Source organism: Equus przewalskii, chromosome 31, assembly GCF_037783145.1.
Source record: "Equus przewalskii isolate Varuska chromosome 31, EquPr2, whole genome shotgun sequence".
In the NCBI taxonomy this organism is placed as follows: domain Eukaryota; kingdom Metazoa; phylum Chordata; class Mammalia; order Perissodactyla; family Equidae; genus Equus; species Equus przewalskii.
In genome coordinates, this window is record NC_091861.1 from 16,079,902 (window position 1) to 16,098,445 (window position 18,544).

The following is an 18,544-nucleotide window of genomic DNA, read 5'->3' on the forward strand; positions in this document are numbered from 1 at the left end:
CTTTGCCGGGGCGGGGGGGGGGGGGGGGGGCTGTTACTCACATGCGCCGGTCTGGGTTCAGATCAGTTCTGTTCTCTGGTCTCCCAAGGCCCTTGATTTATAGGGTCCCCGCGGATGGAAGCTTTCCCCCCGTCAGCAGGTCTCCACTGAATCAGCAGCAGGAGTCCTGGATGATCCCCCAGTTGCGTGGCCCCTCCCCCACTCCTTCCCAACCCGCGCCACAGCGATTGCAGACTCTAGGGGAGGGAGCGATGTTCTCTCCTACCGTTCCGGCGCCTCCGAAGGTGTAAAGCTAGGTTTATGATCTCCACCTTCTTGGTATTGTAGGTTTCTAACGAGCTGGCATTATGCTTATTCTCTGAAATTCAGTTCTTCCAATCTTTTGTTGTATTTTGGAGGGGAGAGAATCCCGGGTCAGCTCACCCCGCCATTTTGCCTATCCAGAATCTCATATTGTTACCACTCTTGTTTTTGTATCTAATAAGCATATGGACGATTAGAATTTTAATATGACAATGCAAATTCCAAAGGAGAAAAAAGATAAATAAAAGGGGGAGAGTGAGAGTCCATCAAGTTTGAATATTTTTCTTTAAGAATATGACATCAATATTATCTTCCATGGGATTAGAGACCTTGTCTTTAAGAACTAATGCATAATATATGGAATTTTATGTATTTCCAATTCAGTGCTCCTGAAATACTTACTTTCTTAAGATGTTATTAATGGATAATATCGGGTCTTTAAAATAGAGTGTATCACTCATGAGTACTGAGGAATTAGTAATAGCTCTTGGTTGGAAATCTTTGCCTGGTGTGCAGGATAACTTCATTTTTCTGCTCCATGCTTGCCCACCCTGCTTTATCCCCCAAGACTCTATACGGTGTGCATCAGCATGCTCTCTTGCCTTCTGACTTTCAGTTCAGCTATGAGCAGGAGGCCACCAGTCATCTGGAGGGTGATGGAAAGGGAAGTTGGAATATTTAATCCCTAGGTCCCTGTCTTGGTGTAGGAGTGGCCTTGAGTTGGCTGGATCCTTGTATGAGTGGCCACACCTCCTGTTAAGGGTTGCTCCCCATAGGGCCCTTTCAATCCTTGAGTGCTGTGCCCCTACCAGCTGAGGATAGTGTGTAGAAGATGTTAACAGAGCAGGCCTGACTGCTTATCTTTAGAAAGACCAGCCTGCAAAGTTGGCCTTTGCCTGGCCTCTGGGAACCTGGATTTTGTGAGCGTTCCCACCCATCCTCAGCACTCATGTGAGTGACTCACTGTCCCTTAAATTTTGTACAGACTATGTGGTTTATGCTTAACACCTGCTTTCCTTCTGGGAGTCTGGAATTTGAATATGTGCCAGACAGAGGCTGGCACATGAACATCCCCCAATTCAAGCCCTGGGCACTGAGTTTCTAATGAGCTTGCCTGGTTGGCAACATCCCACATGCTTTCACAGCACATTGCTGGGGATTAAGCACATCCTGTGTGCCTGGAAGCGTGCGCCTGGTTTCCTCTGGTCTTCACTTTTCTCTTTGTTGATTCTAGTCTGTATCCTTCTGCTGTAATCAATCTTAGCCATGAGTAGGACTGTATGATAAGCCCTGTGAGTCTTCCTTGTGAGTCGTTGAAACTGGGGGTGGTCTTGAGGACCCCTCACACAAATAGTAAAAGAGCTCTGCCTTTACCATATTCCAGAGTATTGCTCCATTTTTTTCCTTACACTTTGCCCATCCTTTTGAAAATAGTTTCTTTATTAAGCTCTTTATTAAATGATTTAATTTGAGTGTGCTCTCTCTTTTCTCCTGAAACCTTGGCTGTCACCTAGTGACTTCATATATTTCATATAATAATATTGATAATTATTTGATTGATTCGTGATTTAAAAAAAATTAATCAAAAGATTAATGGTTTAAAAAATAAGTTAAGACAGCAATCTTGTACCTTTGATATCTTATTTAGTAAGAAAGTCTGATTAGAATATACTTCTCTAAATGGATGCAGAATTATACATCTTGTTAAACCAGAAGAGGGTAAATAAACTGGTGGTTGATTGTCCTTAAAAAATAGTTAGACTTTATTTTTCTCCTTTACCTTTATGTACTCTGGGGAGAAAAAGAAAGGGTTATTCTCAAAGACAGGGAGACTAAGGTAACTATACTGTGATAAGAGACAATGTTTTCATGGCATATATTTAAATTATACAAAATATCACTAAAATGGTGAAATGAATGCTCTTATGTGCCTGATGGAACCAATCAGTGCTAACTTATTCTAACAATAATATTATTCTAAATTATTCTAACAATAATAGCACTTTTAACAGATGTTGTAAGCAATTATAGCACCTGTAACAGGTGTGAGTGTATTCACATAATACATTCAAACTCTTTCTTGCTAATATTTAGACTATTTAACATCCATAACTGTTTGTATCACCAATTATTATTTTTCTTTTACACTGGGCTCTGTGAAACAAGATGAGACATTGTGCTCAGTGGAATGGAAAACTTCCTTTTAAAAATCCAAAAATTGAGCTACTTAAATTTCAAGTTTCAACAGAACTTATGTATATCGACTTTTAATTAGGTAGAAAATAAATGTTATGCATCCTGGGGTAGTTTCTCAAAAAAAGACAAAGAAATACTTAATGTAAACTTTTGTGGGTTCTTCCTCCAACCATATTTATGTCAGCTGCGTTGACCTACAAATTTGTTTTATGCTTATAGATAAAAAGCTTTGTTTTAGAGAACTCATGATGTCTACCCTTTGTTTATTAATGTCTTGGTAAACCACGTCTTCTTGATTAAGTAATCCTGAATCAGAAAGACCTCTTTGCTGGATATCTTACTTCAGTTTACTCGTGTGCTTATTGATTACCTTTGCTAATAAATGCTCTCTCCATTGTACTTTAGCTCCATCACAGCAACCTCCACCCAGAGGACAAGTTCAAACTTCTTCTGCTATCAGTCTTTCGTGGAGTCCACCTGATTCTCCAAATGCCCACCGGCTTACTTATGGTTTATTCAGGGATGGTTTTGAAATCTACACAACTGAAGATCAATACCCATACAGTGAGTTTAAAGGTTTGGTGATGGAAAGATATAATATTCTGAGAACTGATACATTAGTTAATTTCTTTGACACTGAAGATAGATGTTGTGGTTTCCTCTGTCTCGGCAGAGTGTTTCAAGCAGAGAGAGAATTCCAAATCTCACTAGTAATCAAAGAAATGCAATAAAAATCAGGTGCTTATTATTTGATAAGCCTTTAATGCTTATCAAAAAACAATGATCCTATTCAGCACTGATGAGGCTATGGAAGAGCTGGAACTTAACATAAACTGCTGGACTATCTATTTGGGTTCATTGGTACAACTTTACATGCAGAATAAATTAAAATTTTTGAAAAACCTTAGCCTTTTGCATACCATTTGACTCAGCAAACCTACCTTAGAAAGTTTTTCTCAAAAGGTACTCATAAATGGACACAAAATCACAAAAGATGTCCATACCTACACTATTTGTATTAGCAAAATATTGGAAAGATTTAGACATTCAAAAAACTTTCAATAAGTCCATGGCATAATAGAATCCTGTACATTGTTAAGTAAATTGTGGGGCGTAATATCCTATAAAGTGATAACTCAGTTTATGTTTCAATGGATGGAAAATGTTTCTGATGTATTGTTTCAGGTAATTAAAATAATCTGTGAGTTATATTTTAATTTAAATGTATATAAAAATACTGAAGACTTACAATAAACTGGTCGATAGTCTTCCCTAGGTAAAAGGATTATAGAAAATTTATCAAATATTTCCATTACGATGGGTTCAACTTTTAAAATTCTCAAGTTAAAAATGGACTTTTAAAAAAGCGGAACCAGAATACTAATATTTAAGCAAATAATGTAATGTTATGCAATATTGCTATTTTCACAGAGACAGAACATAACATGAACTTAAACTGGAAGAGGAAGGATGTGAGCAAACCACCAAGACTCTCTCGGCATTTGTAAATTTTATGAAGATTTTTAAAAGAGCTTGTAGAGAGCAAACTATCGAGACCCACTGTCTTTGGAGACATTTACTCAGATCTTTTAGATACAGTTTCCCTAAAGACAGAATGAATAGAAATTTTGACATTTTTCCAGCTCTGTCGTCTCTGATTTTTGCTTCTAGTCATGTTTAGCTGCAAACTGCTTTAAGAACCTGGTTTAAGAAACATTGGAACAGTGATTCCAATTCAAATTTCCGTTTCCTTCTCTGTGTTTAATACCCAAGTTTCCAAATTCTGTTTCACATGCTTAATTAGTGAGAAAAGTATATAAAGCTATGTCGAAACACTGAAGTTCCATAATCTTCCTTAAAATGGTTAGGACTATGCCTTGTTTTAACACACTGATTTGTTTCAAACTTCGGCATCGCATACAGGTTTGTTTTGTCTATGTTTTAGTAGGTTACATTTTGCACCTAATTCTGTATGACGTGCACCTGCATTATTATGTCCAGCACTTTCTGTCAACTCTAAGTCTCTCTTCAGGACTCTAAGTCTTCTCTGAAGTTAATGGAGACTCTGAACTTTATTATGCAGATTGCGAAGGGAAATGAACATCTGTCTACATCTGCCATGTTGGCAAAGCCTCCTAAAAACCTGCTACTAGAATGTTTATTTTCTTCCAAATATCAGCATGACCCAGTTGTCCTGAAACTTAAAGTTTTGTGATAGGGAAGAGGAAGAAAATATTTATAAAAATATGGAAAGTGATTTTTGAATATGACAGTGCCAGTGGCTGAATGCTTTCTGAAGTTGTCCATTAGCATCACCCTATTTTCCCAACAGCTTAATTCAATAATAAAATTAAACTTCAATTATATCCTTCAATCCAGAGGATGTTTTCCGTAGTAACATATTATGATCTATTTTATAGATAATTACATGTGAATAAAACACTCCGGCTCTTTTTCATGATTGCACTTATATAGAATCCAAATAACAGTTTCTTACATAATAAATGTGTACTCGTTCACTAATCAGACATTTATATAATCCTATTAAAGAAGGTATCATTTCCTAAAACCTTATTTTTCATTAAAAAAATGCCACTTCTGGCATTTCTTGACAATCACTGTAATTAATGATGTGAAAATTATCTGCATGATGGCATTTGAACAGCAAGAACAATTGGTTAATGCTGCCAGAACTTCGTATCATTCTAATAATACCCTCATGTTTATTACTCTATTTTCAGTGTGTGGAGAGCATGTGTAATATGAAGAGGAAACACTACTTATATTCAGTCGGATGAACACAAATCTTTGGGTTAAATAAAGGCAATTGGAATTATAGGTGGAGAATCATTGAACTTTTCAAAGAAAATTAATAGTGTTGTCTTCCAAGCAAGTTTAATCTTTTGCTTGAGACCATTATAGATTCCTTGTTAGAATAAAAACTTCTCCTAGCTTGCCTGATGCACTATGGGAGTATCTAGGACAGTAATTTCAAACCTAAGATCATGACACTCTTGTGTTTTCATCTTTAAAGATTGCAATGTATTTGTTACCAGTAATAGAATGGTAATAGTGGTAGAATAATTTCAAAGTTTCTGAATAATAAACTTTTAAGAAATTACCAGTAATAGAATGGTAATAGTGGTAGAATAATTTCAAAGTTTCTGAATAATAAACTTTTAAGAAATAAGCAAAATTTGCATGCTCACAATCCTTGTGCATAATCAACTTTCAAAAATAGAAGAGAAAGGTGTAGAGGTCAAGTGAGCACACTGGGAATTGTACGTAATCAGCACCTAATATCATCTCCCCTGGAGCCCCGATCTGGCTTGCCTGTAGGTGTTTTCTGTATCATAGGTATGAAGAGAACAGCTATTGTGGGCAATAGCACTCTTTTCACAGTAGGAGTTTTAAGGCGTGGTCAAGAACCCATTATTTTTTCCTACTTGAATTTAAAACTAAAGGAAAACTAGACATAGGTGCCATGAAGATGGAAATTAAAATTAAAAATCATTTTAATCACTGATAAAAGCCAGATTGCACAGTGTACCCTCTCCCCTGCAGGAAGACAGATTAGAAGAGAGAAAAGTTAGTGGGCTGATCTGAGCAAGCTCTGTCCCCCCTTCCCCACGCCCCAATTCACAATCAGTTCAATCATTTCTCATTTGGGATGCCATGAGTGGGGAGATAGTCTTAAATGTTACTCTAGGAAAATCCTTCCACAGGGAAACTAGAGGATAAATATTTCTACATGTGACCATTGCTAACATCACCTAGAGACATTAACATAGTTGAAGTTTAGAGTTTTACACAATGATGTGTGAACCCTGGGATTTCATTTCTACCATTTTTTTTTATTTTTTGAGGGAGATTAGCCCTGAGCTAACATCTGTGCCCATCTTCCTCTATTTATATGTGGGGCGCCTGCCACAGCATAGGTTGATGAGCAGTGTGTAGGTCCACACTTGGGATCCAAACTGGCGAACCCTGGGCCATGGAAGAGGAACGTAAACTTAGCTGCTATGCCACCAGGCCAGCCCCTTCATTTCTCCCTTTGATATCACTATCATTTATTATTCCATTCTGCATCAAAGGATCACTGTAGCAAGTGGTAAAATGGTCAGTTACCTCTGAGAGAAACAAACAAACAGAAAATCTAGGAGGGTGTTGAGAAAGAAAACAGAAGATGACAAGCAACTGTTTTTATAAGGCTCTAAATATTCTTTCCTAAAAAAATAGATTGGATTCATATGGAAAAGTCATTCATTCACTCATTCAATAAATCTTTATTTAGAGGTTACTTCAGACCAGGAACTGTATGAGCCACTAGAAATAGGGAGATGGAAGGAACAGTTCTCGTTATTGAGAGAAGAGAGAGAGAAGTAAACCAGAATTACAGTATAATGTATTCAGTGTTGAAGTAGAGTAGACTTCGAGTGTTTATGAAGTACTGGGAGGTGGGGAGGTAACCATGCCTGTGGCGACAGAAATGGTGATTGGGAACATTGAAAATTTCATAAGAAGGAGGTGACGTGAGCTGAATTAGCCAGATACTGTAGTATAGGAAGAATGATTCTCCGGGAAGAAATCGTATATGATAAAACATGCAAGTGTATGAGAAAACAAGGCACATTCAGGAAATTTGAGTAGTTCCATGTAGCTTTGGTGGGTGGTACATTAGAGAGAATGCCCCAAACCAGAGTGGGTATCCAAGACCGTGAATTAGTGCCAAGGCAAGGAGTATGAATGTTGCACTGAAAGTCTGAAGTTTGTGGTAGAGAACAATTTTCCAAACTCAGAGTGAAAGATAGAGCTAATTCTGATCCTAACTAAGGAAAGCAATCTGCTTGATATAAGTTCTCTTTTACCCTGAGTGTTATTTTTTTGTTATGACAACATTAAGGGAAATCCTATTTATACCCTTTCAAATTCTTTTATTTAGTTCATACTATGTGCAGTATATACAATATTCCTACTCAAATATATATTGCCATCCTAATTCTACAATTATTCTAATTACTTATCAAGCAGACTGTTCTTATACATTTTGATCTATTGGGATTATATGCCATTTCTCAAATGCTACACACATACAGAAATTGCTGAACTTCTTTTAATCATCATCAGGTTATATGTCTTCCACCTTCCAGTTTAAGCTTATGCCAGTCTCTTGGAATATTTACCATTAATATTTAGTTTTATCTTTTAGATTTTGTCTTTTGAAATGTTAAATAGAGCATTTTCCATCATTTTTCTAGCTTCAATGATTGTTTTTCAAATTTTGTGAATTTTTTAGTCTCATGTGGAATCTAGATAAATTTAACTTAATAAATATTTATTGAAATGCCTATTATATGCCAGAAATATATGTCATAGTAACTCCTCACTGGCTGTTATAGACATAGAAATTTCCCTTATTTTCCCATTGTGACAACAATACTCTATTATTACCAACAGGTATGATGTTCAATTAATATATTTCAAACCAATGTAGTAGTCATTTGAATAATTGATAGAATTATTTACCAACTACTATCAATATATCTCAAGCAAATCCTTCTCATGGAGGATATCATTTTTTCTAAAGAGGCATAGTGAATTTCATTCATCGATTTCACTGATCGATTTAACAGACATTGATACTACGCACTACAAATACAATGGGGAGTAAGGAGGAGACAGTTCTGCTTCTTAGAACATCAAGTCTAGTGTCAAAGAAAGACGATTCATCAAGCTATAAAAATAAAATGTGAGACGAATTTGTCTTAAGGGATATAAATGTATTACATTTATGTTGTGATGGGAGCTCATAGTTAGCTTTCTTTCTTCTACATCCAATAAAATCTGAAATCTCATAATATTCTCCCACTGCTACCCCATTTAAGCATGCTCAGTGCACTTTTTAAAAAAATGAATATCAGCACCCCTCTGCCGTGCAACCCATTTCAATTTTGCAATGCAGGAGAGGTAAGGAATTAGGAGAACATGAATCTGGATTTTCCCAGTTCACTTAGGTTCTCAGAAGGTAAGAGTTCCCAGGTTGATTTCATAATAGAAAAACTCACTAATATAAGAGATAAGAATTAGATATCAATGAGAAAACATTTTTTGATATTTGATATGAAACATACTTGGAAGGAAATTAATCAGCATATCTGGTTGTTATTATTAGTATCTCTAAAAGGGAATCTCATGCTGTTCTTATATAATCATTTGTCTAAACAGTGATTTTGGTTTTGGTATGTATATCTTTTTATTATAAAAGAGTTATATCCAATCGAGAAAGCTTAAAATAAGAAATTTTCTTAAAGCATCACAATTCCAGTGCTATAGTAAAATGAATAATTTCACTTTAGAAAAGTTTTAGACTAGTGTGTACTCCAGTTTATCTTTCATGGTAATATTCAAGTAAATGCACTATTGCATTCTATATTTTTTCCTCATTTTGCTGTATGGTCTTCATCACTATTATTTTAAATAGCTACATGATATTAGAATCCTATTAATGTAACAAATTAATATTAGAACAGTATAAGCCATTAAGAAATTCCACCTTGAGTTACTCAAACATTTCTTATCATAAATAACACATCAATACTTTTATATGCTTCTCTAGGAAATGTTTCCCAAGAATTTGCGTAAGAAGCATGGTCTCATAAAATATTTCTTAGTGTGTACTTGTTCCAGCTACCAATTTATTGCCTCTCAGTTTCAAACCTACTCTTCATTGCCTTCTTTTTGATAATTGAACTGGAGCCTGTAAATGTTTCTCCTTTGCTTGCTGGCATTTGCATGTTTCAGAATCCTACAGTATGCTACTGTCCCCTTAGAGAAGGGGAAGTCCAGGCACATGCCTGGTCATGTCCCTGCCCTATCTTTTTTTTTTAACCTCTTTTTTCTACCTTCTCCTTCATGTCTAATGTCCTGCTTACCCAGGACTTCCCTTGTACAAATTGTCCATTGCTGATAACAAATGTCTCCGAAATTTAGCATCTTAAAGCAACAAGAAACATTAATAGTTTAACGGTTTCCCTGGGACAGAAATTCAGGAAAGTTTCCATCAAGATGTTGGCCAGTTGACAGATGTGGCCTGTGGCAGTAGTTTGCCAACCCTTGGTCTACTGTTTTAGTGTTTTTTGTTTTTGTGTGTGCGTGAGGAAGATTGGCCCTGAGCTAACATCTGTGCTCGTCTTCCTCTTCTTTATGTGGGACACCACCACAGCATGTCTTGATGAGCAGTGCTAGGTCCACGCCCAGGATCCAAACCTGTGAGCCCCAGGCCACTGAAGCAGAGCATGAGAACTTAACCACTACACTACTGGGCCAGCCCCTAGTGTTTTAGTGCTTAACAAGCAAACAGATTACATAGAGAAAACATAGTTATTCCTGTTTCGGACAACTGCAAGAACTTTCTCTTACATCTTCTGTAAAAATAACACTGTATTAACATAAAGAACAAAACAAGAGCTTAAACTTCTAAATGTTCTTCATTACAAAAGGCACCTTTCTTACATTTTACTGCACAATAAAAGTAACCAGTATTTGCTTTATCTCAGTTTTAAAATATGAAAATATTTATTCAAAAGAGTGGATTGTGTAACTTATGTAGTTACGTTATATAGTAGGAAAACAATTAAAAATGACGTCTTACCACTTTTTTGGAATGTAACTATTTTCTTTCTTTTTCTTTCCATTTCAGATATTCAGTACTTTTTAGACACTGCCCTGTCACCATATACTTCATATTCCTATTACATCGAGGCCACCAGTGTGCATGGTTCAACAAGGAGTGCAGCTGTCACTTACAGGACAAGACCAGGGGTCCCAGAAGGAAGCTTGAACTTGAGTTATATCACTCCTGTTAGCTCAGACTCTGTGACACTTATCTGGACTGCACCTTCCAATCGTTCTGGTCCTATCGAGAAATATATTCTGTCCTGTGCTCCTTTAGGTGGCATCCAGCCATGTGTTCCCTATGAAGGTCATGAAACTTCAACTACCATCTGGAATCTGGTTCCATTCACCAAGTACCATTTTTCTGTACAGGCATGTACAAGTGGGGGCTGTTTACATAGTTCGCCCCTTACAGTGACCACAGCCCAGGCACCTCCCCGAAGGCTGGGTCCACCAGAGGTACGGACGATCAGTGCCACAGAGCTTCATGTAGAGTGGTCTCCACCAATGGAACCCAACGGTAGGAATTCAAGCCCTCAGTTTCCCTTTCTTGGGCAAAACATGAATGAGATTACAGGCATTTGGAATTGTGCAATGAGTCTGACAATTGTGTTCATTTTTATAACTGCAGGATATAATAATTGAGAAACAATTTCTAAAGAGATAAGATACTATTTGTCCTGGTTAGTAAAACAAGTCTATTTCTTTAATCTAATAACAAATTCCATTCATTTAAATTGCCCCTTAAAAGGCTAATATTATCTTTGCTCTTAATGACATCTGCCACAACACAAATGATGTTTCTAATTTGAAACTCATTTATGAAATGCATTATATTTGACTGTGTCAGAAGTTAGGGCACCCATAAGCAATAAATTTTCTCTTTTAAGTGAGAAAATGATATAAAATAATACAAAAAATATGTATATAAGCTAGCTGACTCCATTAAGTTAATTTTTGTGTTCATATAATTGAACCCTTGGTTATATAGGCCAGAAGCACAGTCATAGATTTTTAGTAATTAATATCATGTACATATTATGGCAAAACCTTTTTCCTTAGACTTTTTAAGTTACTTGATAAAACTAGGTAGAAATTAACTTTATTTACTTTTTATTTTTTGCAGGGGAAGATTCGCCCTGTTGCCAATCTTCTGCCTTTTCTTTCTTTCCCCCCTCCAAAGCCCCAGTACATAGTTGTGTATAGTTGTAGTTTCTTCTAGTTCTCCTGTATGAGCCACTGCCACAGTATGGCTACTGACAGATGTGTGTTTGTGGTTCCACACCTGGGAACCAAACCTGGGTCACCAAAGCAGAGTGTGCCAAACTTAAACTGCTAGGCCTTCAGGGCAGGCTCAGAAATTAACTTTAATATTCTAATATTTATGCAAACAGGGATTATGTTAAACAGATAATCAAATGAAAATCACCAAATTTGAAAATATACAAATTGGAGGTACAAGGATCCAATTCCCAATCTTAGTTGAAATTATGACCATTCATCCTGAAAAAGATTGAATTTACCTATCATAAATTATTGTTATTTTGTGTTTGTACACTTTCCCTGTTGTTCTGTTTTTCCCATGAATATGCTTTCCGGTAGTATTTCAGACATTCATCTATCCATCAGTTTGTTGTGTTTTATAAGTATCTACCATGTAGATTACTAAAGAAATCTAACAAGTAATCTAGTAAGAAGAATAATGAAAAGTCAGCACTCTTTAACTGACCTAACCCCACCCCAGCCCCAAAATAGTCAATTTGTCTGATGAGTCATCTTGGTTTATTGTTTCATTTTTCTAGGAATAATTATAAGATATGAGCTATACATGAAAAGATTGAAATCTAATGGAGAAACGATGTCAGCAGAACGTCAAGTTTTTCAGAGCAGTGGCTGGCTCAGTCCTCACCCATTTGCAGAATCAGCCAATGAAAATGCATTAAAACCTCCTCAAACAACCACAACCATCACTGGCTTGGAACCATATACCACATACGAGTTTAGAGTCTTAGCTGTGAATATGGCTGGCAGTGTGTCTTCAGCCTGGACTTCAGAAAGAACAGGAGAATCAGGTGAAGATCAATGCTTTGAACTCTACTGTTTTTTTTGTTGTTGTTGAGGAAGATTCTCCCTGAGCTAACATCTGTTGCCAATTTTCCTCCACTTTGTACGTGAGTTGCTGCCATAGCATGGCTGCCTCCAAGTAGTGTAGATCCGCACTAAGGAACCAAACCCAGACCGCCAAAGTGGAATGCATCAAACTTAACCACTAGGCCCTGGGGCCAGCTCCTGAACTCCACTTTTAAAGCTCCTAAATGAAAATATTGCCTCAAAGGAAAGTCAACAACACTAAAGTACATTTGGAAAAGCAAGAATTATAAATTTATATAGGCAAAGGGAAAATTTTAATATATCTGTTGGTTACATAAATAACTTAAGGTCGTAAAGTACTTGCAGTAAGTTTTAGGGGAAAAAAATAAACGTTTTAGCCATTACTTCAAGGGGGAAAATGACTTAACTATAGTAATAGTCTTTTGGGAACATTTGCGAAAATTGGCAATTGGTTTCCAGTCCTGAAGTGGGTTGGCATATGTCCTATCTTGCTCCAAGTTCAGCACAATTTATGTTCGACGAAAGAGATGTTACCAATTTCACAAATCTGATTTTGTTTTTATTTCTCTTTCCAAAAAAAAAGTTTAGGTATTAGATTGTACCTAATGACAAAACCTTGGATATCAAAATCTGTAATTCACAAATGTGCTTATAAGCAATGGGCAATACGGTGAGGAACGAGGGTGAAAATTTTTCATTTTCTTAAGATATCTTCGCTAAGGCAATTGAGACATTTTTAATCCTTCACCTTATGCTTTACATTAAAAACACTTCAAATGTCATGAGCCTTTAACAAAAAAATGCACTTTTGTTATGCTTTGAGTCTGTGAACGTCCAAAGAGACTGAAGTCCTGATTTAAAGTGGATCGGTTAGGACTGTTGGAGGATAAGGGTAGTTTTAGGTTGATGTCCAAGGGAATCATTTCATGAATAAAATGTGCATTGTGCTTGAGCATCTCTTAATGACTACCAGCCATCTTGGACAAATAATAGTGCCATGATAGCACAAGTGATGAGCCATGGCGTTCTGGAAGGGGAAAGTCAAGGTCAGAAATGAAAAATAATGGGTGAAACTGCAGTGCTGGACTCTCATCATCTTATGGGTCACTGGCTAATGAAAGTGCGATGTGGTCCTTTGATAATACACCTTTGGTTAGCACATTTAAAATCCATATTAAGATCTCAAGGTTGGCAGGGGGAGAATGTATGTGTATGTACCCTGAACATTTCAATCAAACTCCATTGAAAACTTTAAACATTTCTTTGGGGTTATTTAGAACATTTTAGATTGACTTCTTTCTGAAGAGTAATATTCTCCCAGCTATATCAGGTTGGCTCAAGGAAATACTTCTCTACCTAGGAAATCCAATACGTCCCTATGATTTGTTCTAAACTTTGTAGACTGAGGTGTATTCGGTTTCCAAGACTTCTCCTTTCAAATACTTCGTGAGACCTATAGTTTCCTACCTAAGTATCTGCTATTTATCTTTATGATAAGCAAATTCCTGTATGGTTTTTACTTTGTAAATGGAAAATATCTTTGCTGGTAATACGAAAATGGAGAACATCCTTGCAGATAACATAAAGGAAGTGAATTGTTTTTATAGACACTAGTATATTCTTCTGTTTTTAAAAACCAGAAGAGTGTGTAAGGAACAGGGTCTTTCACAAAGTAGAGTAACTAGTGAATCCAGTTTGAAAACCTGTGAGCACAGCATTCATTGTTTTGCTGTTGTCATTGTCATTGATAGCGCCTGTATTCATGACCCCTCCTTCAGTCTTCTCGCTCTCACCATACTCTCTCAATGTATCTTGGGAGAAGCCAGCAGATGATGATGCAAGAGGAAAAGTTGTGGGGTATAACGTCAATATGATTTCCGAACAATCATCTCAACAACCTATTCCGGCAATCTTTTCACAGGTATTGTTATTTTCAACTACTGTCCTTTCAGAATTGAATTCTATCTTCATTTTGACTTTTTCTGAGTTTGCAAAATTCTGTGACAGAATCTTCCCTTACACACTCCTTAAATGGGGCATCTGTTTCTTAATATGCTATTATGTGTACAAGACTCTATATATTTATATCACTTATTTTTTAATATAAGCATATATCAAAACAAAATTGTATAATTTTGTGTAATAAAATCTGCTTTTTCTACTTAACATGTATCCTTAAATATCTTGCAAGAAACTGACTTTACGTAGCTGTGTACTCTCATGTTATTTGGACATACGATAATGTATTTAACAAATTCACAATCAGTTGATATTTATATGGTATTAATTCTTTTGGAAATATAAATATAAATCACATTGATAAGAGCATCTTATATGTACACTTTGCATATTTTTATTTCCTAAGGAAAAAATCTGAGGAGTGGAATTTATCACACCTTGCAGCAAAGGTTGTTAACGTGTTCAAGGTTTGGGGGTTTTAGTGACATATTGCCTTCTAGTAATTCATACTCCAGCCAGCAGGAATGAGAGTAATAATCGTAGCGTAACTAAGAAAATGCAGTGTGCATAGTCTCACTCAGTCTTGGAGAATGGGAGGCTCTTGTTCTCCCTCCAGTTTATGGTGTGGCCAATGTTCTCCATTAGCCCATTTTACCAGCATGAGGGTGGCCAATGAGAGCGAGTAGCTGATGTCAACTGGACAAATCATTCTGCGTACTTCGCTGTTCAGCACCTCTTCTGAGGAAGATGCTCTGTGGTTGGGCATTAACATGACATAAAAAAATCTTCATATTTGATGCCTCTCCCATGGGCCTATCCACGTTCTTCTTCCACAGACTTCCTGGTTCCTGATTGCCCACTCTTTCTTCTTTCATGCCCATGGCCAATACAAGCAAGCCACTGCTATATAGTCTGGGTGTCATCTACCCTGGGACTCTTCCCTTTCCACGCAAAATGGACGACCAGGTGTGCTGCCTGAAGTTCTTCCCATTGAGAGGATTTCCTCTTACTTCTGGTCTTTAGGACCATCTCTGAATGGGGCTATAGAGCAGCCATCACCCATTTTGGACTTGCAGCCACACACTAAGACAAGCCATCTATGAACCAAATCTCATTTTTCTACTTTCTCAGCTCTTGAGGGACCTCCGAGGAGTGATAGGTGTGAGTTGAGATTGAGCCACCAGTATAAGAATGGTGGATGACATGGGAGTCTGGACTACTTGCTTTCACAGCCTGTTAAGATTTCTGGCTCTGCTTATGCCCATTCCCAGATATCCGCTTCCATTTTATGATGCATTTTTGTCGGGCCTACCTGACCTTAAGACTTGGTATGTCTCACAGAAACCAGCCCATGAGGAGTAGCTCTGGCTGCATGGTCGTGTGATGTTCCATAGTCAGATGCTTTGCTTTTACCGAGGCCCAATAGCATGCCAGCAGCTGTCTAGAAAATGGTGTTTAATTGCCGTTGTGTAATAGACCCTTGCTCCAGAACTTACAAGTGTACCTTGTGATTCTCTTATTGGGAGCTTACCATAAGTGTCTCACAGCATCTTTCCCACTATAATTACCTCTAGTACTATAGTAGGCTTTATGTCCCAAGTTGCTGGTCTGCTTGCAACACAGCCTTGACATACTGAAGAATCCTTTCCCACTCTGGGGTGCATTCAAAGTTGGCCACATTCCATGTTATCCAGTAACTCAGTCAGAATAGTATTCCCAAATGTGAAATATGCTCTCTTCAGAACATAAGAAGGTTCTGTTTCCTTCTTTGTGGTGGTAAACGCAAGATGGAATAATTTGACCTTACTTTGGGTGGGATGTCCTAGTACATCTCAGGCTACAGGACCCCTAAGAAATTCACCGATGTGGCAGACCCCTTAATCTTCAAAAAGTTGATCTCCCACTCTTTGGAGCATGTAATTCTTACCAACACCTCTACATACCTGCCATTTCTTGCTTATCTGATTCATTTAATAAGATATTACTAATATAGAGAACCAATAATGCCAAGGAGGTTTTTATAATTTGCCTTAAATTGATGATTGCCTTAAATTTCACAGTTTGCCTTAAATGGATGGCCTTCACGTTTTCTTTGTCTTTCTTCAATACATGGATAGCATCCAACAAGAGCCATTTTATTCCAAGGTGCTTAAATTTTCTACTTTCCCCAAAGTAGTCTATATAATTACCAGTTCCACCAAATCTGTGGACTTCCTTCCACTAGTAATTCACCCCAGTTCACCATTAGTGAAATTTATGAATAGTGCTACTAGAGCATGGCAGGAGCGATCAGTACTCCACCCACTACCTGTGATGAGGTTCTCGTTGCCAGCCAACTGGTTGGTGATCCAGCTCCAAAACATCATTTTAGACTCTCTTTCTTGGGACCACTCCCACTCCCACTCCCTTAGGTCAGGTGCCCCAGAACACAGATTCTGTGATAGAAGATGGAATACAGGAGGTCTATGCAGGGGTGCTCCCAGAAACATCACATGTAAAGTAGTAAGAGATGAAGGATTGAGCAGAATAAGAAGCTGACTTGTGATGCAATGATGAAAGGATCTGAGGTGATCCTGGGTGGTTCTGGAGCTGGCACAACCCTTTAAGGTTTTCCCAAATTAAGTCAAGAGGCCAGACCTTTGTACCCCATTGTATTAGTTTCCTGGGGCTGCGGGAGCAAATTACCGCAAACTGAGTGACTTAAAACAACAGAAATTTATTCTGTTGTAGTTCTGGAGGCCGGAAGTCTAAAATTGAACTGTTGGCAGGGCCATTTTCCCTCCAAAGGCTCCAGAGGAGAATCCTTCCTTGCCTCTTCCAGCTTCTGGTGGCTTCTGACATTCCTTGGTTTGTGGCAGCATCAGTCTAATCTCTGCCTGTCTTCACATGGGCTTCTTCTCTGTATCTCTGTCTCCTCTGTGTCTGTGTATCCTTCTCATTTCTTCTATGAAGATATCACATTGGATTTAAGTCCCACCTTAAATTCAGGACGATTTAACTAATTACATCTGCAAAGACCCTATTTCCAAACAAAATCACTTTCCAAGGTTCTGGGTGGACAAGAATTTTTGGGAGACACTGTTCAAGCCCTTACTAATGGGTTTCCTAATATTTCTGAGCCTTCAGTGAACAGAGCATATATATGACTCAAAACCAGAAGAAGAAAAAGAGCCAATAAGTAATTGATGATACCTTGTTACATGTTTCCATTAGTCTGGGCATAAGTAATAACTGATTTGCAACTTTCTCAAGTGACTAAAACACAGCTAGCATAATACATGTCTTTTAAGTTAAACAATTTAGTCTACAAATCCAGTATATTATAGGATTTAAGGTAAACTTACAGTTGTAACTGCTGTGTTTGTTCTTTAATTTTATGCCATATTTATCCTTGATCTTTTGTTTTGTTGTTGTTTTCGCTACTCTTTGGCTTTGTAAACTATTTTTCTTCTTGCAAAACATCATTTCAAAACAACTATTACTGTACTATAGTATTCTGTTCCAAGACACAAAAATAAGAAAGAAAACCCCATAGTTTGTCAAAATACAGCCTTAGAAGTCAACTTGTTTGCTTGTATCCCACTTCTGCCGATTAATGGCTATATCGCTCATCTCTGTGCTCCAGGTTTTACTCGTCTGCAAAATGGGAAAACAATTTCTGCTTACCTACATGGTTTTTGTGGAGTTTAAAGAGCTTGACAAATATTAGATATTGTTAGTGATTATTATTGAGATAGGACTACTTTATACTTCATAAAGTAACTGTCAATCAATGGGGCAGGAAAATAAATCTTTTCTTTATTGACAAATATTGTGTATATAAATCTTTTTTTCTTGTTTAAAAGTCCTTTTCTGAAGGCTGAATTGGAATAAGGATATAGATCTGTCACTTTATTCTTCCTTGCACTTTCTCTCCCCCACAAATATCTATCTACCTAATCATATTTTCAAGAAAGTGAAGTCAAGAATGGCAAAGTCAAAATTTTCACTTTCTCAGTAGTTAAATCTATATTCACACTGACCTGAGTGTGTCTTGTTATAATCTTGGTAAATAAGTAGCCAAAATTTCTGGGGAAGGCCCTACTGTAAAATACCTGTCATGAAATCTTTGCCTAAGGATGTGGCAGAAGAAATATACAGAAGTGGTAATAATATCAGTGTAGGATTTCGAGCTTCTACAAAGTTCTTCCCACCCCTTTAAAGATTTAGCCCAAAGAAAACTTGCAATTAGATAAATCTGTTAAGACCTGTAAAATGACTATATATACACGGAAAAGACAAAGTCTACCTGGGTGATAAT

At 37.2% G+C, this 18,544-nt stretch overlaps 1 protein-coding gene across 1 annotated transcript in view; it reads left to right on the forward strand.

Annotated features, from left to right (window-relative positions):
* The window catches only part of USH2A (usherin), a 746,622-nt gene that overhangs the window by 211,956 nt on the left and 516,122 nt on the right, over window positions 1-18,544 (forward strand). The window contains exons 16-19 of the mRNA XM_070602521.1: window positions 2,905-3,063; window positions 10,199-10,693; window positions 11,976-12,245; window positions 14,037-14,206. Of these exons, the coding sequence (XP_070458622.1) occupies window positions 2,905-3,063; window positions 10,199-10,693; window positions 11,976-12,245; window positions 14,037-14,206 (1,094 nt within the window). The remainder of the gene's footprint in view (window positions 1-2,904; window positions 3,064-10,198; window positions 10,694-11,975; window positions 12,246-14,036; window positions 14,207-18,544) is intronic.